The 24,804-nt window shown below is 38.5% G+C and overlaps 3 protein-coding genes across 9 annotated transcripts in view; 1 reads left to right on the forward strand and 2 right to left on the reverse strand.

The window, feature by feature from the left end:
* Positions 1-2,974, reverse strand: part of LOC105397468 (trafficking kinesin-binding protein milt) — a 60,742-nt gene extending 57,768 nt beyond the window's left edge. Inside the window, exons 1-2 of the mRNA XM_048623397.1 lie at positions 2,933-2,974; positions 2,322-2,411 (exon numbers count right to left, since the gene is read on the reverse strand). The gene's annotated coding sequence lies outside the window, so the exon portion shown is untranslated. The remainder of the gene's footprint in view (positions 1-2,321; positions 2,412-2,932) is intronic.
* Positions 15-20,763, forward strand: LOC105396561 (spatacsin). The gene is made up of 13 exons (XM_038117564.2): positions 15-34; positions 6,589-6,802; positions 6,888-7,302; positions 7,820-9,705; positions 9,918-10,085; positions 11,743-11,934; positions 15,368-15,647; positions 15,811-16,743; positions 17,002-17,318; positions 17,529-18,083; positions 18,273-18,994; positions 19,609-19,755; positions 20,683-20,763. Exons 2-13 carry the CDS (start codon positions 6,626-6,628, stop codon positions 20,753-20,755), a joined length of 5,865 nt encoding a protein of 1,954 aa, XP_037973492.2. The 5' UTR covers positions 15-34; positions 6,589-6,625; the 3' UTR covers positions 20,756-20,763.
* Positions 20,764-22,352: 1,589 nt separating this feature from the next.
* LOC105396064 (diacylglycerol lipase-beta) overlaps positions 22,353-24,804 on the reverse strand; it is a 72,829-nt gene continuing 70,377 nt past the window's right edge. For all 7 annotated transcript variants that reach the window (XM_038117579.2, XM_038117577.2, XM_038117578.2 and 4 more), the window contains one exon: positions 22,353-24,800. In XM_038117579.2, coding sequence (XP_037973507.2) covers positions 24,629-24,800 — 172 coding nt within the window. In that variant the 3' untranslated portion in view covers positions 22,353-24,628. The remainder of the gene's footprint in view (positions 24,801-24,804) is intronic.

Raw genomic sequence — 24,804 nt, forward strand, 5'->3', positions numbered from 1 at the left:
TCCATACATAATGAGTTATGTGATTCTTATAAAGGTATGTTGAGTGAGCGCCTTTTCCATTTTATCAGACAATCTCATAGAGCGCGCTACGTTATTATTATGTTAATAAGCATTACTTCCATCATTTTCACTCATGCAAAGCAGGCCAGACCTATGCATTCCGTGTGCAAGATGTAATGTATGTCGCACGGGACCGACAAAGAGCGGAATGACATGTTCATTTGCATCGCATTTGCACCTATTGCATTTCATCCGAATAGCGCGTCTGCAGGCCATGAATTAAACATAACAAGCGCGGACCTTATGCAACAATATGTAACCGTCACGAGCACTCATCTATCTGCCAACAGACTCAGTAAATTCTCAACGAATACATATCATACGAAGCGAATTTTTGGCATATTAAATGACTCTCATTATGCATTTTAAGGCAGTTAATAATACGGATGGTGCTGTATTTTTTGTGCCGTATTCGCACTTTTTAATCTGCGTCTCTGTCCGTGACTGCGCTCGAATAATGAGTCATCATCGCAAACAGCGGCCATAATTGAATGAACTTTACACTAAACGTTCATCGTCAATTTAAAGCTGTGAGTCTTGTGACATAAGCAGTTGGAGGCCACACGCTGAGACTAGACTCGTATAGCTCCGCTCGGTCGACGCACTCAGCGATAATAAAAATAAGGATGTCGTCAATACATTGGCAGCCGTACCACGGCGGGTCACCTACGGGGAGGACTGCCATCTGTGACGTCAGCACTGACGACCTTGATACGCCTAAAACACGCACACCGTATTGCTGATATTATGCTGAAGGCGTAACGGCACCCACTAAACTGTAACGCTCCAAATCGCTGAATTACCAGACGCAATGGGACGGCAAAAAAACACCCGAAAAAACTTGGCAAGGCGCGCCAAACTCGCCCATTGATGATAACACGGTTGAAGACAGGTCAATTATGTCATTCATTTCTCCTTGAGATGGCTATAATTCACTTTCGATTGCTGTATTGAAGGGGCAAAGAAAGAGTCATCCCATTTTAATGGCAGAGAAATTAGTGCCAAACAAAACCGAACCATTATTATATTTTTAATACGACTTTTTGCACGCAACGGAGAAAGTATAAGTGTTACAGTTATTGGCTTTAGAAAATATGTATCAAATCATCTGTGTTTAGTTGTTGCGTTTATATTTTCATTTAGTATTCACTTTACACAACAGGTTAAATCCATGAACCAAAAACCCAGTGGATTAGTACAATGTTACGTGCACTTATGTATAGTTTGTACTCCTAGCACAACTTGCAGCTTGTGTACACTCTTATGTAAAAAAGAGACTAACACAACACAGTGTCGGAAATTACAATTAGACAATATTTAAATGGTGCCCAGTGAGATTAGAAGACATGAGTGTTTTATTTAAAATATGACTTACGTGTATCATTAGAAGATATAAACATACATTATTAACTTCACTGGCATGCCAAGAAATAGTCATTGAAATACCTTTCATGGCTTTCTTGACTTAGGGCGATCATTCACTCAATAACTGCGGCAACAGAAAGAAAAAAAAAACTACTTTATTCCGCCTTGACCTAGAAATGATTACAGTCTATTGCCGAGCAAGCAGCATTACCTAAATTATTTACAATGCAGCAAGAACATTCTGGCGACTAGCATTCAAATACCACTCTTTTACTAAAACAAACATAAACTCCCTACGAGTGTAAAGAATGTAAAAATAAGTTTAGTGATAGGAGACGCAGGCATGTACGCGGGAGCGCGCTGGACTAGCGGCGGGCGCGCGGATCTAACTGGGGCTGCGCGTGCGGCGCCGCCGCCCAGAATAGACCGCCGCTGGCGACCAGCCAGGAGACGAGGAACATCCCCCCATTCATCATGGGTGGTTGGGAAAAGCCTTTTGTTCTGTATATATGCTGTTTGGGGAAATGTAGAACTATGGAAGGCTGTAGGATCGCTGGTCTAAATGGTCTAGTCTAATATTCAATTAACTTATCAGAAGTTAACAAAACTGATGTACAGTCATGTTAACCATTTCAGTACATAATGTGAAGCAAAGACGTTCAACCAATAGAAATTTAAGATACCATGAACAATATAATATTAATATGGAACATTAGAATATTCAATTCAGTTAATTTTTACTACATTCCAGTGGCCTTTACACGGTAAATAAGTACTAATAGTAAGTAATTTGTCCCAGAATCCCAATTTCATCCCAAAAAGATAATTTTTACTCTTCAACACCCACCCTATGCAGCAGACAATGATGTGACAACACGTATACACAAAGGGTTTACCAGTAAGTGTGGCGACGTGGCGGGTGGCGCGCGGTGCTAGCGAGGTCGCGCGAGCCACATCCTGGAGGGCCGCCAGCTTGCCGGAGTGACCTGGAGGAACACCACATGCATCAGCTAGACCTAGACTAGACACTAGCACTGTATTGTCTGCCTGTCTGTCTCAATGTTACTTTTTGTATCAATTATTGCAATGCATAGACTCTTGAAGGTATCATTTTCTGGTGTACTCTCTTTATACATAGCTACTCGTCATTCATGTAAGTGACATGACACTTTCAGTAAAAAGCTGTGTTAAGGGAAATCTAATAAGGCTTAACATTATCAGCCAAAAATCATGTATGTACCACTGGATGTAGGTAGGAAACTTAGGAGTGCCACAACACTGCCCTTGGTTGTCCTCATCTCACCACTACTGGTTATTATATCTAAGGTGGGATGTCCCACAATCTGTTTGCCCAGTAGTTGCGGTATGCACTCAACAACTCATTTACTCCAATATCTATTTATTTCTAACAGTTCACAAATCAGAAATCAGGTAGGCATGTTATAGAAAATAATTATGTAGCTAGCGTAACACAACATTTTATTTATAATGAATTTCTATTACTTACAGTTCCAGTTTAGCGTACTTTGATGACTGCGGTGTTCATAATCTACAATTAAACAGAATTCTTTATTTAACAACATGTTTGGTGGGTAATCTACAACAATTAACTGAAAAAAGTAAATAAATAATAAACCTATATCAGCCAAAAAACTATCTGAGTAAAACCATGCAAAATAAACCGAGTTTGATCTGTTTTAATCATTTAAGAATTAAATTATAATATTACAGCGAAAGTATAATGTGATAATCAGCATTTTAATTGAAATGTATATTTGTACCTATATATTAACATATCAGAATCACATATAGGGAAATAAATACATAACTATCTGTGTAACTGCTTATTTATTTAATTAACTGGTCTTAATCATAACCAATAAGATTACATTTTTACACACGAGATTTTACGGGGGGTTTGTAAGAGAAACGATTACTCACAAGCATTTTACATCATCGGTGTGTTTTGACCTTGCTGAATCAGAAATTCTCAAATCTTTATATGTTGAAAATCACTGAATTGTTTCCTTTATGTATTATTATTGTTCACTTCACAACTTTCAGGCCAATTTATAAATTTCTGTATTGCTATTTTCTTAACATTTTTCAGTTTTATTTCACCATCACCACACTTCGAACAAATGAATGAATGAAATGAACAACCGAATGAATGAATGAATTAAAATTTAGGGATGTGCAAAAACCGTTACACCTTGGGTATACTATTTGCCAAAAAAAAAACTCACAATTTGGCCGTGGTAATCATAGACTTACCCCCTTATTCATAGAAAAGTTACAAAACGTTTTAACTAATAAACTGTTTTGTCCCTCTCTGTCTAAGAACAAATTGTTCCTTGTCGGAGAGGGACAAAACAGTTTATTAGTTAAAACGTCTTGTAACTTCTCTATGAATAAGGGGGTTAGTATATACTAGCGTATAGACGAACTGACAGCTCGATAAAACGTGACCAATTTTGATTTTTCAGTGTGTGCATTAGCTAGTGATGTATCTTTCTTTACTTTGGAGGACCATCGATAAGTTATTGAAGTTCGATGTTCAACCCTTGGAGAGAGTTGTTCCATAGACTGTTGTTTTCCAGATTATAATTTTGACATAGTGTAAAAAAATGCATAAATAAAAATAAAAACACATTTTTCATCGCTCCTTATTTTATTGACTTTTAAACAGAACAATCTTAGATATATCAGCTGTCTGACCCATAGCTCTGCCTCGGATGGCCGTGTCTGAGATGTTCCCACATATTTATTTATTTAACTGGTTCATTACAGTTTCGTTTCCTAAGTTATTAAGTTTACATTCATTCTTAAGTCGAATTGCTGCAAATGGTAAAGTTCTTCTTTGGATTCCAACCAACGCTTCCAACAAATTTCAACCACTTTCGTCTTATTATAGTATCTATAGAGGGAATCTGTTGGACAAATTATAGAAAATAATTCATTTATGTATTTGTTAAAAGATGTACCTTGCCATGACAAAATGGTTCAGATACGAGACGGTAAACGCAAGCTAGCATTTATTTTCATAGGTAACATTCAAGATAAAATATCGATAATGATATCGATTAATTTGAGTCAATCCCTAGCGTACATGTAAAATAAATTGATGAAAAATATATCCACTAAAATCATGAAAATTATTAACAAATGGACTTCCAGATACACAAAATATGAAAGTAAACATCAGCATTCGCATTATTTAATATTTAATACATGATAAAAGACAAATTATAACCAAAAATAAACGGGTCATGGTAGTGATGACGATTTTGGTATTTACCTGTGAAATGTGCAATTTTCAGGTTTATTTCTATTATTAACACCACAATCACTCACAGAACATGTAACCATTGTTGAATACAATTAGATTTACTGAAAATAAACCACGATGTACGCAAAAAATCCAAAATACTAAGGGGTTGTTTTTCCGCGTGCTGAATTGTGACGCTCTGTCATTCAAAACCAGTCACAGTTTCATTTTATTCGCTATCCTTTTCTATCTTGCCTAATTTCCGTAAGGGATTTTCTTCTCCCTCGCTCGCTTTGTTCGTCTATACGCTAGTATATACTAAGTCTATGGTGGTAATAGAGATTGTTTCGCCGAATTTTTTATCAGTCAAAACTCTTATCACATTGGGAAAAAGTTAGATTTTGTTTCTTTCAGATTGATGAAGCGCTCCCTAACAAATCGCCGTTCGTCTTAGGGTGGGTTGCACCATGTCACTTTAACTATTACAAACGTCAAATCCCTTGAAGAGCGAGATCAATCTTCAAGAGATTTGACGTTTGTAATAGTTAAAGTTAAATGGTGCAACCCACCCTTAGTCAAATCACTGTCGGAAATTTACACTTTGCCTTGCTTTCGAGATGGTCTACATAGCTTTTTCTTGGTCTGCCTCTTCCTCTTTTCCCTTCTTTTTTGCCTTCCATACTTCCATTATATATATTTGTGATAAATTGGTTGTATCGTATCAGATGTCCGATAATCTTACCTCTCCTGTTCTTTATTGTACACATTATATTGCACTTTTCTTTCACTCTCTATAGTAAGTAACTTAAATTTGTATGTACCTATGTTGTATGTATATATGATGTATGTACCTTTGGTTTATTAAGCTAGTTATATTAAAAGTTGGTAATAGTTACACCGCTTATAAATAGCAAATCCTTCCAACGGTTGGTTTTGAAATAAAAACACAAAGATTTGATGAAACATTATCCAAAAGTTTTGATACTTACCTATAATTTTTCGCTAGAAAGTAATTTTGTACGGGAGGAAACGATAAGATTAAGTTATATTCGATGTATATCAAATCGCACAACCCTATGACCATGAAGGTCATGCATGTCAGTGTGGATATTCGTTCGTTCATCTTGCTTTTTTAAAGCCACGTACACACCGGGCCAACGAAGGCCAACGAACGGGTTTCGTTGGCCTTCATTGCTTCAACCTGCCATGTATTATGTATGATAAATATCCATCGTTGGGATAACCGTTGGCGTTCGTTGGGCGTTCGTTGGCCCGGTGTGTACGCGGCTTTAACACAGACCATGGTTACGATTCTCTGAACTACAGTCGTCGAAATAATAGGCCCGTTTTGACAGCTCCAAAATGTATGGAATGACAGCAGCTGGTGTCAAACCTAAATCATGAAAAATCTAAACAATAAGTAACTTTTGGTGCTTTAAAATTTATTTTTTCTTTCGACCGTTAAATAATAAGCCAGATTATGTGTATTTTTATGTATTTCATCAAGTAAATCAAGAGTAAATAGCAAATTTGTGTACTGTCCAAACGGGCCTATTATATTTCGACGACTGTAATATAAAATCATTGCGTTAGTTTCATTAAATCCATGCTTAGCCCCGTATAGCTGACAAAACAAACGCGGAACGCACATGTTGATGCTCAGTATAATTACCACAACAAATACAGAAAGTAGTCTGTGGCTTTAATGTCAGAAAATATTCATTAGTCTGAGATTTCTGTCAATTTTTATTATCTTTTCTCAAGTTTTCTCCTTGTTATGTTTATTTCGTTCTTCGTTTCGTTGTTGTTATCGAGTTGATGTGCTAAAAATAGAAAGTATTATTAAACTATTGTTCTATATTAGATTTAACAAATCATATATCAATCTATTTCAGTATTCCATGAATACTTGCCAGAAGATCCTAATCAAGTATGGAGGCGTTGACGCAGAATGAAAAAAGTATTTGGTCTTGTTGGGAAGAGAAGTCACCCAGGGAAGTAGTCAGGGAAGCTGCAGCTAAAGGCACCCTTATCAACTTGGCTATCAAGTATTTACAATACAAAAATAGCTGGAATGACGAAACTGCCAAAGACTGGTTTTTCGCCGAGGTAATTTTTCAGTATTATTTTTATTTTGTTCTGTCTATTGTGATAATTTTTAAAGTAATAACTATAACTTGATATGTATTTGCAGGTGAAAGCATGGACAGTGCAGCTACTAATGAGGAAGCAGATATTCAAAGTGCTGCACATACTGAATAAAGTCCAAATAAATTCTGAAGAACATTTGATGACTCTAGCAGGCGAGTCGGCTCAGGTTGACTACAGAGATTTCATTGTGGAACACTTGGAGAAGATCTCTAAAGAAATTAAACCTGATAATGTGGATAAATGGCTTTCTTTCAAAAAACACTGGATACTTCTAAGCAAACTTGAGAAATCCTTTGAAAAAGATGGGACGTTCAAGCAAAATAAAGTATTTGGAACGGGCACAGAAAGAATATTTGTGACAGAAACTGAAATTAAAGCTTTGACTATTGACAAAATCACCAAATACTCTGACCAGTGGAAAAGCAAAATAGCTACAGCTTTGTTCTTTGAGTCATTTGGTAAGTTGGCTTTGAATTAAATATTTTATGAATGATATGTGCCAGCAATATGGTGGATATGTCGCAAGCAATTTGTAGGATCCCATTGTTTACATATATTGAACATAAACTACTGTACATTTGTGAGCAATGAAAAAGATCCACCTGTCATTGGAACATTTTCATAATAAAAGTGTAATTTGTGTCATTATGAATTTTGGGAACACATAATACTTAGATTTTACACAGATCCTTCAGGATCCCATTTGTATGCTAATGTTGTACTATGTTAATATATAGGGAAAGATGTTTAGGATTCTACATAATTTCTAAGTGATAGTTCTCAAAATATGTATGAATCTGTTAGATATTCAATTAATTGTTAGAATTGGTATGTGAGGCCAAATTTAGGTCATTACAAAATAGCTTTCCTTATCTACAGTATAATGATACTTAATTGGTTACTTGTAATTACAAAATTATCTTTTAAACCAATAATGTTATCTGTTGTTTACTCCTTGTTTATGTTATGTTTTAGATTTCACCTTGCTTGAATTCTCATCATCATTGGAAGTATGGAATTACTTACTAGAACAAAACAAGGCTATGGTGCTAGTTCGCTGGATCAACATACAGATGTCTGAAGTAGTCAGAGATATGAATGCAAGATACCTCTTCTTTAACAATGAAAACTTTGTGAAAAAGATTCTTAATATTGATACCAAAGGTTTTGATAAGCAAGATGTAGAAAAACTTGACAATGTCTTCCGCAAATGGACTATCAACAAAGATATGATTGACAGTATCAGTAACAGTAACTGTTTTGCATATACCAAAATGTGCATTTATGACACACTATGTTCATATGGCATAGTCAGCGATAATGAACGAAATAGTCTCTTTGCAGTCATCTCACGATTAGCAAGGACCCAGAATTTGAAACTGATTGATGACATCTTGTCTGAAACTTGTTCCACCGTCAGCCAAACTGATTTTAATATTGAGCTTGCTAAATACTGTGTAAAAAATAAATTGTATAAAGTTTTGACAATATGTGTGGAGGGAGAAATGTTGGGGACAGACTTGGATGAAGTGGATCAGGAGACGAGGGAGTGCATTGAACTGTGGCTCTCCTTCAAGAGCATCGAGCACACCTCGGACAAGCAGAGCCATGTTGTGCCTGTGTACAAGACTTGCCAACAAATTGCCAAAGGAGACATAGATAACTATATCAATGCCAATCCATATTTAGTCATTGGAATGATTCTTCTCGAAGATAATGCCAAGCTGTTTGATATATTTACAACAGAAGACTTACTACAATTCAAAGACTTTCAATTGCCAAATAAAGGATACAACGACAGGCTTCCTCACTTAAATAACGTCCATAAAAAATTCACCGAAATGACTCAGGCATATGATAGCAAAGATGTGAACGTTTATCAACTGCTCTCGGGTTACCGCGGCCTCGATGTATCGAAAATATTCGAATTCCAGCTCGTGAACCAGAACACCAGCAACGAAATGAATGAAAAATCGGACAGGCGTAGTCTCGGCAGTTTGCTAGCGAACGACGTGCACATCGACGCGGGCAGCATAAAGCTGCTGTCTCAGAAGCTGATGGAAGTGCCGCACTTCGCCAACGAGGATCTGATGAAGAAGTACGGGCACGTTGCGAAGTTGAACCACATTTACTACTTGAAGCAGTACCGGCCGTGCAACGCGAGCCAGGCGTTCATGGCGCAGCAGTACCACCTGTATAACAGGCTTCAGGAGAAGAGTGTGAAGAGTGCGTGTTGCGAGGCGCACGCGCTGGCGCTGCAGGGCTGGCAGGACGCCGCGCTCACCGCCTGCGCCGTTTCCTTCGTCGCCATGATCGGCTGCAGCCCCGCGCGCTGCCGCATCCACGTCACCGCCGCCGACATGATCCGCCGACACCTGGTTCAAGACCAGGGCTTAGCCGAAGAAGTCGCGAACAAAACCGTCAACGAATACGTCACGAGACTGCTACAGAGCAGCGATAATGTTGCCGCAGAGATTCTGCAGTACCTGGAGACGATAACGTTGAATAAGATCAAGCAGCGCCTAGAGGTCGAAGGCAAGCTCGACATGTCATACGTCCTGTACGAGTCTCAAGTCATGGTAAAGTTTGCGATGTTGCACAACTTGAACTTACCCGAGACTTTGCTCAAAGAGTTTATAGCCAGCAACTCTTGGTTCAACTTCCTAGTATTTGGGGATGTTTTCCGCTATCCATTGAACCAGATGTTGCAGCTGACGCAGGAGTTTGAGAAAAAGTGCTACGCGGAGCACATGAAGCACATAATGCTGTATCGGAACATAGAAGAGGGCTCTGATAAGGAGTTTAAGTCGAGCGGCAACACGCTGCAGCGACGAATGTCCAGGCTCAACTCTATGGATTTGGTAAGACTTTTTATTTTATACTACACTGTAAACAAAAACCTAGCTTTTAATGTATAGTTAAAATAATTAATTCCCTTTTCCATAAAATAATCATACATACATTTGGAGGTGTATGTCCTGAAGATCAAAATACGCAGTTGCTGTATGTAGACTTTAGACTCACAAAGGCTGAACATCTAACACAACTTACACAACAACTACTTTCCTTACAGAGCCCAACCCACAGCAGTACCTTCGAGTTCCCGTCAGTGTCTCTCAGCCGCTCGCTGTGGGAGGTGGCGGCGGGCTGCCACGGGCCCGAGGACCCGCCCGGCGCGCTGCTCCGCGCCGCCATACAGTACCAGGAGCCGCTGCTGGCGCTGATCGCCACTTGCTATGAGGTATGTTGTCCTGGTACTATTATACCATCGAGTTCCCGTCAGTGGCGGGCGCTGATCGCCACTTGCTATGAGGTGTGTTGTCCTGGTACTATTATACCATCGAGTTCTCGCTCATGAGCTGCTCCGCGCCGCCATACAGTACCAGGAGCCGCTGCTGGCCCTGATCGCCACTTGCTATGAGGTGTGTTGTCCTGGTACTTTTATTAAGCATTCATTTATTTATTTATAAACGCTTTATTGTACACAAACAAATAATATACAAAACAGATTACAAATTTAAAACATATAGGACGTATACAAAAGCGGGCTTATTGCCAAAAAGCAATTTCTTCCAGCCAACCTACGACTGGGTGAAAGAGAAATAGAAAATTAAATCTTTTAACTAATTAAATTTGAAGTAGGTACAATTAACAAAAATAATAAAACCTAACTATTATTAAAGCAAACATGAAACAAAACTACAAATATATTCATAATAAAATAGAACTGAGCATTCGTATAGGTTAATAATGTTGATGAGTATACGCCATACAATATCAGAAGCCGCTGCTGGCGCTGATCGCCACTTGCTATGAGGTGTGTTGTCCTGGTACTTTTATTAAGCACTAGCTGTTCCCGCGCGCTTCGCTTCGCCTTAAAAAGTTTTCCCGTGGGAATTCCGGGATAAAAAGTAGCCTATGTTCTTTCCCAGGGTCTAGACCGTATGTATACCAAATTTCATTCAAATCCGTTCAGTAGTTTTGGCGTGAAAGAGTAACAGACAGACAGACAGACAGACAGACAGACAGACACAGTTACTTTCGCATTTATAATATTAGTTAGGATTCGTATAGGTTAATAATGTTGATGAGTATACGCCATACAGTACCAGGAGCCGTTGCTGGCGCTGATCGCCACTTGCTATGAGGTGTGATGTCCTGGTACTATTATAACATCGAGTTCCCGTCAGTGGCTGGCGCTGATCGCTACTTGCTATGAGGTGTGTTGTCCTGGTACTACACTCACGTGCACTGTACGGTACTATTTATTGAGCAGTAAACGTAAGTAGCAATGCTAAATGGGTAATTTTGATTAATATAAATCTTGAACGAAGACGCAATGCTCGGCGACGATTATCAAAGTTAATTAGTAAAACTAACCGTTAATTTTTGTATGAGTAAGCATTTTGTGAGTTTGACAAAGTACAAAAGTCACCCAAGGTACTTATGAACCTGGTTGTAACCGATTAGGTACAATTTTATTGTTATCTTTATTACAGAGCGGTGGTAGCTCAGTCGGGTAAGTGCCCGCTTCTCACGCCAGAGATGCGGGTTCGAATCCCGGCGCTGACATGTACCAATGAGTTCTTTTCTGAATTTAAGTACAATGTATACCATCGCTCTTACGGTGAAGGAAAACATCGTGAGGAAACCTGCATATCTAGATTAAGCACATCTAGATATGTGAACCCACCAACCCGCAGTGGACCAGCGTGGTGGGATATATGGTCCAAGCTTAGGAAGGCAGTTTAGACCTTGGGGATATGCACAAAGGTTCCACTCGAAAGAGCCAGGTGCAGGTACTTACACCCCCACAAAGAAAAGAATAGAAAAGAAAAGAATGAATACTGTGACAGCATATGAACGCCAATTTCAAACACCCCATTTCCCCCTTCCAGCCAAACGCAGTGGGCGTGATCTGGTGGCACTGGATAGCGGCGTCCCTAGGCCGCTCCGTGGAGTCGCTGGGCGGCGGCGCGGCGCTGGGGCAGCAGCAGCTGACGCCGGCGCAGCTCGCCGCGGCCTGCGCGATGTGTCTCCGCGCCGCCAGCGCCCGCGCGCTGCATGAGGCCACGCTACTGTTCTTCCCCGTGAGTGTTTACACGGCGGCCATTTTGAATCCGCCATTTTTAGGACTCCATTAGGACAGCTGTGGCACATAAAGTATTACTGTTATTAGTTATTAAGGGCCCGTACAGGGTGACGTGCCGCGCCAATTTTGGGTTTTCAATGCTCTTCACACAGCACACGCAGTGACACGCACACATGTAAGTTTGCACAGTGGGTCGATAAACTTTTACTCGCCAACTTTAATGACAATTATGTTCAAGTACATTTTGGGTGATTTTAGGGTAAGTAAGTATAATTCTTACTTACACTGGTAGGCACCAGGAAAGAGTAGAAATTAATAGGGGTGCCACTTTACTCTATACTCGGAACCCGATTAGCTTTCTCAAACAAATTTGGTATTTACTTGTAGAAAGGTAACTACAAGTATGAAAGTGTAGATAATAAGTTTCGGGCATCCTCCAGCCAACTGAACCCCGACGACAAAGCAAAGTAAATACATAGTGTCGCAAAAGGGCTATACTAAGCCAAAAGGGGATGACTCAAGGGGTCATTCTGAACAACTTTTGTTCTACGAGATTTGCAAATTCGCGAAAAAAAATATTCGTTTTCCATGGTAAAAAGTCACATGTCCAACAAAGTTAATTTCCAAAACTCGTAGAGCAAAAGTTCAGAATGACCCCCTGTCTTACTCCTTTTTACCGGACTGCCGAAAGAGGAGGGTAATGTTTTTTGATTGTATGTATGTATGTTTGTCTGTTTCTTTGTTCCCTCCTGTAGCCTAAACGGCTTGATAGATTTTGATGTATGAGGTATTGTTAGAAGCGTATTGATGGCGTGATGGTTATAGGCTATGTGACGTTCTATTAAAATGTACATAGCGTCCTCTAGAGGACATAACGTGATGATCGAAAAAATAATAATTCAACTTTGCCGTGTAAGGTATCAAATGAAAGGGCTTGATTTTCACAATACAATACAATACAATACAAAACACTTTATTTGCACCAAGAAAAAAAATAATTACAAAAAACAAAACTTAAAAATAAAACAGTACAAAAAGGCGGCCTTATTGCTTATAGCAATCACATTATAAAAATATGCATATTGAAGGTATTTAAATAACAACACCAAAATTATTGAAATAAAAAATGATCATGAACTACTGACGTAAAATTTCATAAAATAAAAACAACTAAAAAGTTACAAATAAAAAAATACAATTATAAACAAACGAAAAACCCGACTGTACGCTAAAAACATGAAAACAAGTCCCAATGTTAATGGAAAGTATCGCAGGCGGGGCACTATATACCGCTTTTTCAATACCTGTAAGTAAGTAATATTTTTTGGTAGCAGCATAATATTTTTAATTAATTTTAGGGTTTCGAACGTCAAAAGAAAAAAAGCAACCGTTATAGGATCTCTTTGTTGTCCGTCTGTCACCGCCCTTTTTCTCAGAAACGGGTAAAGATATCAAGCTGATATTTCACATAGATGGGGAGTAACCCAAAAAAAATATTATGGTACTCCCTGTCCCACACAAGTAAATTGGGGCTTATATTTTTTCCAGTTATTTTGATGTGTATCCTTTTTTTTCTTTGTTGTTTTGTATAAGTATGTGTTTGTTTTCTTTAAATCTGTATTTTTTTTGTTGTTGCTGTCTATGTGTCGAATAAATGTATCTTTATCTTCAAGTCACGCTATCTATCGTTTGTTTTTTTTGTGGCTACTGTCTATAGAAGAAATTCCGTCATTGACAATTTTACGTTACGAATTTATTTTTATTTATTTTATTTTTATTTTTACATTTTCGTGGAGAACCAACAGCATTTTGTTAATAAATAATTATTACTTATGAACACATAACAACTTGATGCCATTAACAGAATGAACTTAGTAAACCCAGTAAACCTAACACATCCAGAGGAAAAATAAAATCTCTTTCTCTCTCTCTGAAAAACATACTTAATAGCCCAAACTCGATGCTTTTAGCTATTAACATCTTTGAAATAAAATTGAGCCACCACCGTGTTACTGCCCTCATCAGATCCTCACGAAACCATACCTCAACCAGCACCAAGAGACTGTATTTTTGATCCCTAACCTAATGTTCGTGCGTATTGTCATCACTTAGATCCATTCGCTATATTCCTGCTCCTCATCAGACCTTTACGAGACTGTAATGTCACGAGAATATTGCACACTATCTAATTTAATTTAATGTATTGAATATACTGGAAGAATTATGCTTCCTCAATTTCAAATCAAATTATGTTGGTGTCATAAAAGTTGAAAAAGTGCAATGACAACCAATGTGCAGTGATTTTGTATCTGTACACGATAAGATCGCTGTCAGTGCTGCCTAAACCGACGTGACCCTTCTTTGGAGGCCAGCGGCCAACTGAGTCAAACGTCACTTGTGTTTATGATTTTATAACACAGAAAGCCGCCATAGATATTTGTATGAAGATTTGAGGGAAAAAAATTGCTCAAGTTTGGGATTAATTTACACAAAATAAGTGTATGTTTATTAAAAAACAAGGTATTTAGCGCCTAGTCCAAGCCTTTAACTTTATAATTTGATAAGAATCATATGAAAATTCTTGATGATTACGACACAGTTGTTACAATACGGGAGTGGTTTTTCGTCATATTCTGAATTTAATTTACAGTTATCCATAAGCATTTACTTAAATTCGAATGATTCAGCACCTAGCTAGACTCTTCGACTACCGGTGTGATTTTTTTCAAGGCTGTAGAGCATCATTTACTACATAATTCTATGACAATGCCAACCCTCGATTACCTATTGCTGACCCTTAAGTTGGTACAATAGATAAATAGTATAAAATAATGTATGTACTGCAAATAATAAAATCCTAAGGTACAAGCTTAGCATAAGATTAGTAGGATATTTTTTATTTAAATAGTTCTACATTATTGAATAATGCTTACGACGTTGTTTTCAAGTGTCTACAATGTTACTATCAGTGGAAACTTTAATTGACTTCCTGTTACTTTAAGATATAGCTACATACATTGTTATAAGTCTCTAGTTTTCCGAACAAAATAAAATAAAAAAATAATAAAAAATAAATATTTGGAAGTAACTACTACAAAAGATGAAAGTGATTGTGGAGTTTGGTTTACAATTTATTGAATTTCATGTTAGATTATAGATGGCGCCACTTTTGGTACGGTTAGATCAATGCAACTGGAGCATGCTGAAAAACAAGCTTTCAGTCGACATTGCTGAGCAAGATGCCTTTTGCCAGAACTGAAGTACCTACTTACCTAATTGAGTACCTATTTATGTAGAAGGTTTCATTTGTTTTTGGCAATAAATGCTATTTTACTTACAACGCTTAGCAAAAGTGGTAATGCTGCACGAGTCATTATAGATCTCCTTTTTTGCAGTAACTTTAATTAAACCCAACATATTTCCCTTTACAGGAAAGCCCGCTAACCATCCTCACGGCGTTCCTCTGCCGTTGCATCTGGCAGCGCGCCTTCGACTCAGAAACCAGTCGCCTGCTGTCCTCCTTCACCCAACACTGCCAGAGGAAGTACAGCCTGGAGACCGCCTCCCCGTGGGTTCTATCCAAGCAGAGCCTCCAGGGCATCGCGGTCACGCTGCTGAAGATAGCCCTGAGTGAGAGCTTCGACAGCGCGCTGCATCAGAGAGAGTTTCTCAAGTGTCTCGTTGATGCACAGTTTGGGAAGGAGTTTTCAGGTAGGTTATTGTTTTTAAGGGATTTTTTCATGTACATAATAGTTTGTAGTATGGATTGATGATGAAGTGCGAATACTTTCACCACGAGCTCGAAAAAAACACATCTTTGAGTTGGACCTTCGACCTCTATGCGTTATCGTAATACTGTTTATTTTTATTGTAGCTCCATCGCCGGACTTCGAAATGATCTACGAAATCCTGCAAATATCAATGGAGACATCTATGGTCGTGGACGTCTCAAAAATGTTGACAGACGACTCTCAAGAGTACCTTGCTCAATGGGTGGAAATATACACGGCCAATAAAAACTACGATGTGGCGCTCAAGATAGCTAAACTAGCGAGCTTGCCAGTTGACGACATTCTGACCGCAGAATGGACTCACAAACAAGAGCAACTTCTCATGAAAGAAGATACAACACCGGAAGACAAAGACCGAACGCTTTTCATAGCGCAATGCAGCGAGGCATTCAAAAAGGCAGCTGTCACCCTCAACACCGCAATCAACTTTCTCTTTAACCGAGTGAACGAAATCACAGACGCGGTTCAGAAGTTCTACGCTTACAGAATCATCATGAGCTGGTTCGAGGAACATCGGGAATACGGACTGACGAGAGAGGAAATAGAACACCTCATGTGGGACAACTATCTGCAGAGCGAAGCGCAAAACGAAATATTCCTGAACAGCTCACAAAGCACTTTGCACTTCATCCTCAGCGGGCAAAAAGACCAATCTTTCGCCAAGAAAATCGGTCTAATAAACTCTGAGAGACCATTTTCCATGCTGCTAAGCGAGGTCGAGATAGAATCCGACGTGGCTAATATAACGAAAGTGGTTATTCTCGAAGACCTGGAAGTGATAGATGTGTGGAGGAAGGTGTTGAGTCAACTGCTCGAGATGAAGTTGATGGTTGATGCGTTTCGCCTGTCAGCCTTGTTCCAAGCGCCTTCAGAGTACAGGTGTAGGCCTCCGCCGTGCCCTGTGCAGATTGTGAAGACATGTCTGAAGCTAGCGGAAGGATTGTGCTCTCCGTACGAGCTGCCTCAAGAGCTGAGGCTGGTGATCTCGTCGCCCTTCCTGCAGAATAAACTGACCGGTTAGTATTGCTTTGCTTTCCGCGGCCTCGGCCGATTTTCTAATTTATCAAATTGTTATTTACTATGTAATAAATTCCTTGTGTTCTACTTTGATGCTATCTTGCTCTTATGGTAGATCCGTCGTTTCCTTCTTCCACCTATGTGACAGCCGCCATTTTCATATCTGTGTCATTATTTATAGCTTCAAAATTATTTACTGTAAAATCTACCCCCAAGTGACACCAACCATCACCTAACTAATAATTATTCTCATTCAGTATCAGACACCAGCTTCGAGGAGCTGGTCATCATTCAAGAGAAGCAAGACAACGCGCCAGAAAACGCATCCCACCTCGCGGCTAGAGAAGACGCCGACCGCCTATCAGCCCTCGAAGCCCTAGCGGCTAGAAGCGGCCTAGTCATCGCGAAACAAGTGGCTAATTACTTCAGAATATCCCTGCAGATTGGATGGAACTATGGGACCGTGCTCAAGTATCAGAATAACCCCATGGACTTTATAAGTTACGTCAGTGGCAGGGCGCGGATGTCGCTCGCTAATCTGATATTTAGGACCTTCAATATTTCTACCAAACAGGTATGCACATAAGCTACATTCCTAAAGCCCTATTTCACGACTGAGGAATAACGCTACTCCGATCGAAAGTCGTCTATTTACTCGAGAATACGTAATATTATACGTCAACTTATTCTCGAATAGGTCTTATTCTTCAATGGGAAATCGGGCCTAAATCTCCTTAGTGTATAAATTATACATTAATTTGCTTACTAATGTTCTTATCTACAGATTTCGGAGTTCCTCTGCCACGAGATGGTATCGGCCATAATATCGCCGCATCTGGTGAAAACGTCTTCATTCCGTCAGAAGGAACACTTCCAGTACACTCTGTGGGGCTACGCTCTCAACTCTGACATGGAAATGTTCCTCAACATGCGCCCGGACGCCTGCAGCCAGATCGGGAGACTTATTCTAGACCACCTGATGGCATTCCGCAAGATCTACAGGTGCTGTAGCCCCTCAAAGGCCCCCGATAATCCATTAGACGACAGCTCGCTCGATGTAGAAACTCTAATTGATGAAGAATACTCGACAGTCGACGAAGCAGAACTAGAATCCTTGGCGAACCAATCAGCGAACACCGATGGTGGAGTTACAACGGTTTCCACGGAAACGGAGTCTGTCTTCTCGGTTTCCACGGTCTACAGCATCGGAAACAAACTGTCGCGCGAATCAAGGAGGAATCTGTTTGATGTCATTACGAAGAACAAAGTGCATATTCCGTATGAGGTGAAGTCGAATATAAGGAGGATCACTAAAGGAGCCAAATTGTCCACGAAGCAGGTAAATTATTATAATCCATAGTATATCATCAGTCAACAGTCACACACGTGTACACGCTATGACACGTGTTTATCTTTGGCTAGTTTGGTCGATGTACTATTTTGCTAAATTCGCTTATACTTTTTTATATCTTGAGTTCTGGAGACAAAAGCTAATTAATAATTATTGACAATCCATTTCATTTTCCAGGTGAACATAATCTCCATAGAGCTGCTAGTGTTAGCCCACGAATGTTTCTCGTGCGCCTGCGACACAGAGGGCGTGGCGGTCGTGCTGCGCTCGGCCCAGGCCCTGATCTCCCAACTCCTCGCCGCCCGCTCCTGGCGCCTCATGGTACGGATACTTACCGGCCTCGCAAGATACACAGAAATGGCCTACGTCTTCCAAATGCTTAGAGACAACCATCAGTTTGAGTTCTTACTCGGACAGTTTGATTATATGCTGGGCCAGCAACAGGATAAGATCACGGAGTTCAAGCAAGGACTGCTAGATTTTCTAAAGAACTATTGCCCTGGTGATACGGAGACATATATCCTTGTAGCGCTGCATTTTAATATGTACACTGAAGCGGCAAATGTCAAGAAGAAGCAAGCGTTGGACCTGATTAATGACTTGGAGAAGCTGGCGTTGGACGCGACTAAAGCGACATCTAAAAAGCCGTATCAAGCTCCCGAATGGCTACTGATCCACGACTGCGCAAGCACTAGATCGCTGCTAGAAACTGCGTTGAATCATTGTACAGACGCTTCAGAGTTGTATTTGCAAGGCGGGTGCATGGGGTTTGCGGGTGAAATGGCGGATTTGGCTCAACAAATAGCCCTGCAGATATCTTTACTGAACGCGTCACCTACGCGGCTGATATTGAGGAGGAGCGCGGAACAAATGTACAAGTTGGTCAGCGAGTATTTGAGGTATGTTAATATGATTACTCTGTTATATAACAGAGTATGTATATCTAGATAATATGGTATTTATCAACCTAGGTACACCCCGTACAACAGCATACCTAGTATAGAACTCAAATGATGATGCGCAAATAAAGACGTGATATAAATCTTGCGTCGTCCACGCTCACATCACGCGGCCTCGATAGCGAGCTCGACGCAAGCTTTTTATATGCGCTAGGTATGCTGATGCAACACAATCTTTGTCCTACAAGATAAAAACAAAAGATTATTATACTCCCAACTGCATAGGTTTATAGTTTCTATATAGGTAGTTTAGTTTGTAACATAGTGCATTCTACACTCACGGGCAATGAAAAGCACCAAATTACTTCTAAACGGAAAAGGCTAGCTTAATGTCGTCTTCTGCAACATTGAGGTACATTTATCAGAGCATGGGGATATAAATAACTAAAAACTGTAATATTTTGTTCCAATTTTAAATTAAAACTTTGAAAAAATTGGGGTTGTTTTTATCGGCATTTTCTGAGTGGAACTTTTTCATTGCCCGGGAGTGTATACTCTCAATATGTTATTTTTTCTGTTGTCCCAATAATTCCACCCCCTCGTTTCCCCCCCAGCTTCATGGAAGGCCTAGTCCTGATGGTGGGGCGCGGGGGGTCGCAATGGGCCGAGCTGGCGTACCGGCGCGTGCTGGGCAACGACCAGGCCTACCTGCGAGACATGGCCGCCTACCGCCCCGATGTAGCCGCTGACTTCTTGGCCAGGTGAGGAAACAGCTACAGCAAAACTATAAAGTCCTGAAAACGGAAGTGGATCCTAACTAATTGTTAACTGTTATTTAATCGATCTATTATATTTATTTAAGGACAAATCCGTTGTAAATCCATTATCAATCGGTATTTCATTTTTAAAATGTATGTAGAAATAAGTAAATCTCTCTTTATTGTCAGGACTTTTTTATAGTTCGACTGTACGTATCACCACCGACACATTTGTAGCGAAGCGGGACTGTAGACTTGATTATAAAACGCTGATTAGGTATATAGATTAATTGCACTATAACGAATTATTAGATGATAACAACACGTCGGTAGGTAGATGGGTAGAGAGAGAGGAAGCTGCCAGACGACAAAATAAATATTTGAAAAATAATAAAAACTTTGTGTTGGTGTTGCAACAAAATTCCATAATCAAACATCCATAAACAGCGTCGCTCGCCTGTCAAACATCAGCCAGGTCCATTCGAGAGCGAGTACGATGGAAAACTTTTGTCGTTTCTTGTCGAGAGCGTCTTGAGCCCCGTGCTAGGCCTTCTGGACAGTTCTGTTTTCCAGATGATTCAGAACCTTTTAAAGTAAGGCCAACAAAACGAGATAAAGAATGTAACAAAAGTTATTTACATTTTCTTTTTTTGTTTATAAAGAACACACGAGCATAATTTTATGAGTTGTGAGTCTCGAATTCCGGCAGAAAAGTTTGCGCGGGGACGAAGGGAGCTAATAACATAACCGCCCTCCCGCCCCCTCGTCCCCGCGCACATATGTCTGCCGGAATACGCGACTCACAACTCACAAAATTACGCTCGTGTGGCCTCACCCTAAAGATTTTATTGGGAAGTGGTTCTGTACTGGGCTATCACAGAACCTTAACGAACGAACGAACTCAAAGTAAACTTTTGTTGTTGTTTTCAGATACAAAACTGAAAGGAAAACGACGGCTGCGTCTCAAGCAGCCATGACCGAGCTGAGAGCACTGTGCAGGTGACAAACACGGAAATGTTAACTTTTATTTTTAATAAACTTTGTTATTTCCGAATTATGCCTCCATCAATATTTTTGATTATAATTCATTTTTGAGCGAGTAAATAATTGTTGAAAAGTACAAAAAAACTTCGGTAACTTTAAATCTTTGAAACGTGACGGATTTTCTTAGAGCGGATGTGACGATAATGTCAATCTCAAAATAATCTATGCCCATAGAACTGAGCGTCGGCGCGACTGGTGAGAGTCATTATTCTGAGCCGTGAAACTAAATTATGACGTCACAACTCTTCACACAAAGTTTTGGCCGTTTATAATGGACGTGTCGGTTATAAATTTTTAACTTTCTTTAAAGTACCTTAAATTACTTTTTTTGGCGTTGAATTTTTTTTTACTATAATAAAGCGATGTAAAACTATCGAATAAGAATATAAAAAAAATAAATGCATATTCCCTATTAAACCATCTCTATATTCATACATTTTTATATTTATTATCTTCTTCAATTTCAATCAAACGCCCGCGACATGGCATTTTTATCTAACTATATGTATATATACTTACAATAACAAGTCGTGTTATGTATGTCTCACCTATCACATCGCTGTGGTTTACGCAGATCGTGATTCATACATACGTAGATAAAGATGCCATACCGCGAGCACAAGTTCAATGGTTATATTTTACTTATTCTAGGTATTTCATATTTTTTAGAGGGGTTAGGAGAATCACTTTATTATAAGATCTCAATGTTTTTGTATTCCAAAAAATTCTAGTTTATTTTATTATTGTTATAGAAAAATATTTTGCTAGCTAAATGCTTTGTTTTAATAAGATTATATAACTTTACCTTTATAAGTACATTTATTTAGCTCTAAGTCTAAAATTATGCTGTGATATTTACTCGACTGAAAATATAGATTTTGAAAAGCGATTACATGTTTTAACATCAATATTAACAATCCCGTATGAAATCCCTGTTTTAAGCACTTTATTATCGTTTTCGGAGAATTCCAAATAGGTAACATATAAAAGTTTTTAGTGGGGACGTATGTAGATACCCAGGGGGTGGTGAAAACATGCTTATTTTTTATATCTGTTATAGTATTCGAGATAAAAGCTAATTAGTAAAATGAAAAAAAATCATTGACTCGTTTAGCAAAACTTGGTAAAAAGGATTCTTATGTCCTAAAACTATTTCTTCCAGACAAATTTGATTTTTCGAGATAAAAGCTAATTAGTAAAATGTAAAATTTTCATTGACTATCGTTTATCAAAACTTTGTAAAAAGGAGGCTTATGTCCTAAAACTATTTCTTCCAAACAAATTTGATTTGACGACATCAGAAAAAAGTTTTTGCTGGGGGTGTAGATACCTAGGGGTGGTGAAAATTTGCTTATTTTTTCGATATCTCTTACAGTTTTCGAGATAAAAGCTAATTAGTAAAATGTAAAATTTTCATTGACTATCGTTTATCAAAACTTTGTAAAAAGGAGGCTTATGTCCTAAAGCTATTTCTTCCAGACAAATTTGATTTGACGACATCAGAAAAAAGTTTTGACTGGGGGTGTAGATAGGTACTAGGGGACAAAAAGACTCAGTTTATTACTTAAATATACTTTAATATAAATTAACATATACCCAACACAGGACATTGGCTATTCTAGTACAGTGAGAGCAAATATAAAGCCCTAATTTAGGGTACAAGTGAAAAGAACCTCAGTCCTTCGTAATATTTGAAAGTAATATTACTGTATAAAAAAAAACATATAAAATCTTTGAAATTTACAATAACAATGGTGTCAGCTTTAGCTGTAAAAAAGAAAACAATTTTACTGAAACAGTTAAGTAGAGATTTCACAAACAGATCAATAGTACGTAATATTTATAAAATAGTAAGGTTTTAATAACCATTTTTAATTATCTACATTCTACCTACACCAAGGCACCGACAGTAATATAAGTCCCTTTACGTTACTGTCTCTATGTCATCAAATCGATGTTACAAGGGAAGGAACTGAGGGCTACAAGAGAACTAGGCACATAATAGGTTCCTAGCTGTATCTAAATACAGATTGGAATGTTTTCATTACGTTTACATTAAATGCCTCCAAATTATTTTATTCTGTTAGATTAGGTAGATGCATAATCAACTTCACAATAGATACCTCAAATATGTTCTAATGAAATACCTTATACATAAATTAAGGTTATTGGTTCCCAAAGTTGAATTCTGTGAAAACAGTGGCCGATATTACGAAATAGGTATACTGTATACGTCGAAAGGATGGTAGGGTCTCACGTATTAAACGCTGACATACTCTTACAATTTAATTGACTCCGGTAACGATCGCTACACTACATATCTAATTATTGTACTTACTGGTAGGTTTGCAGACATGGGGGCAAATTTTACATTATCTTGTACCTTTTAGGCTACGACAAGATAAACATATAAGTATCTGCAAAATTAACTGATTTCACTTTCGGGTTACGGGCAATGTCTATAGATTTATTCACAAACCAATAAGGAACAAAATACAAAACTATCCTTATAAATAGGTAGGTAAGTATATTTATTTATACATACGTGAAATTCTTGCACCGTCAGTGTCACTTCAGGTAGGTACAACCTTAGTACAACCTAGAAAATTTAAGGAAAGACTAGCAAAAATATTGGTGCCTTTTGTCACGTCATGCAAATTGCCCAAATACCTACGTAGGACATTTAGATATACCTAAATAGCAGATAACTTCACTTGGCAACGATATTTTAAACCAGCTACTTGGAGATATAACTTAACGAAATGATTGCTTTCGATTTGAGCGACTTACTATAACTTTTTTAAATAATATCTTGAATAACACAACTATGTTTATGTTATGACACTCAAATGAGTGTTTTTTGCCCAATTTAGACTTAGCGCTATGAGTTGAGGTGGTAAAATTTAATTACATGTCGATACGAGCCAAACAAAAAAACATAATTTACTCTGTTATATCATGATTGCATATTATGTGTAGCAAATAATGCATTTTTACTGATATGTATTTAAAATAAAATAAAACTCATGTTATAAAAATAACTTGGCCTACTCCCCTGCCAATTTAAAAACTCAACTTTTAAATTTAGTTAAGAACCCCAAAAGGAAATTAATTACCTAGGTTCATAGGTAATGAGATTTCTGTTAACAAATCTACTTTTAACTATTTTCAATAAACATTTCATTAATATTTTAACAATTATTTCATACTAAAACATCATCACAGTCTTCTCAAATTAAACCTACTTATTACATAGATTTTAATAAACTTATTTACTACTTTGACACTGGTTGCCAACATGATTTCAGGAAAGAAAAAAATATATCTCATGGAAACACTATGTACAAAAGCTTCTTATAAAATATATCTATAGTTGTTCGTGTATAGGTACTATTTAAGACAAGTCTCGTTTATAATAAGGAACAAAATGATGAGTCGCCATAGCTGTGGCCAGCCTATGTGCGGAGAGCTTAGATATTTCACTTTACAAACAAGATTTTTCCTTTCCATCAGTAAATAACTATATTATGCTGCAAGTATTTGTCACTTGTGCTTCTGACTCCTAATCTTATCAGGTAAATATCACGAAAAATACCAAAGAGAAACACTTATAAATAACTAAATTAGTACCTAAGTAGAAAGAAACAGCATTTTCTGAGACTCACTGGATACGAATTAATCCAAAATCGAAATTTTATCTTACACCTTTCACACGCTTGAATACTTCGGTAAAAACCGAGCGATGACTGCACAACCACAGTTCACTGTACGCGGCGAAAAACGGAACTAATTCACTTTTCCTTACACCAAGTTTAAATGCCACTAGCGCCCTCTATATGTGGGTGACGCGGTACGACTGGCGCTCGTTGAGCACAGTCTCTATGGTGTCGTATACGTTCTCTGGCAGGTGGTCCAGCAGCATGCGCGGCATCACCTGCAGCTCCATGAAGTCCTCGGGACACGCCCATCGCATCTCATACGTCGGCTCTTGTGTGCGGACTTTCCTGT

The sequence above is a fragment of the Plutella xylostella genome, chromosome 10 (assembly GCF_932276165.1).
Source record: "Plutella xylostella chromosome 10, ilPluXylo3.1, whole genome shotgun sequence".
Taxonomy (NCBI): Eukaryota; Metazoa; Arthropoda; class Insecta; order Lepidoptera; family Plutellidae; genus Plutella; species Plutella xylostella.

Excerpts from the sequence above, each read along its gene's own strand:
- LOC105396561 (XM_038117564.2), top strand. The coding sequence starts at position 6,626 with ATGGAGGCGTTGACGCAGAATGAAAAAAGTATTTGGTCTTGTTGGGAA. Across the intron at positions 6,803-6,887 it reads AAGACTGGTTTTTCGCCGAG|GTGAAAGCATGGACAGTGCA; the intron begins GTAATTTTTCAG and ends ATGTATTTGCAG. Across the intron at positions 11,935-15,367 it reads CCACGCTACTGTTCTTCCCC|GAAAGCCCGCTAACCATCCT; the intron begins GTGAGTGTTTAC and ends TTCCCTTTACAG.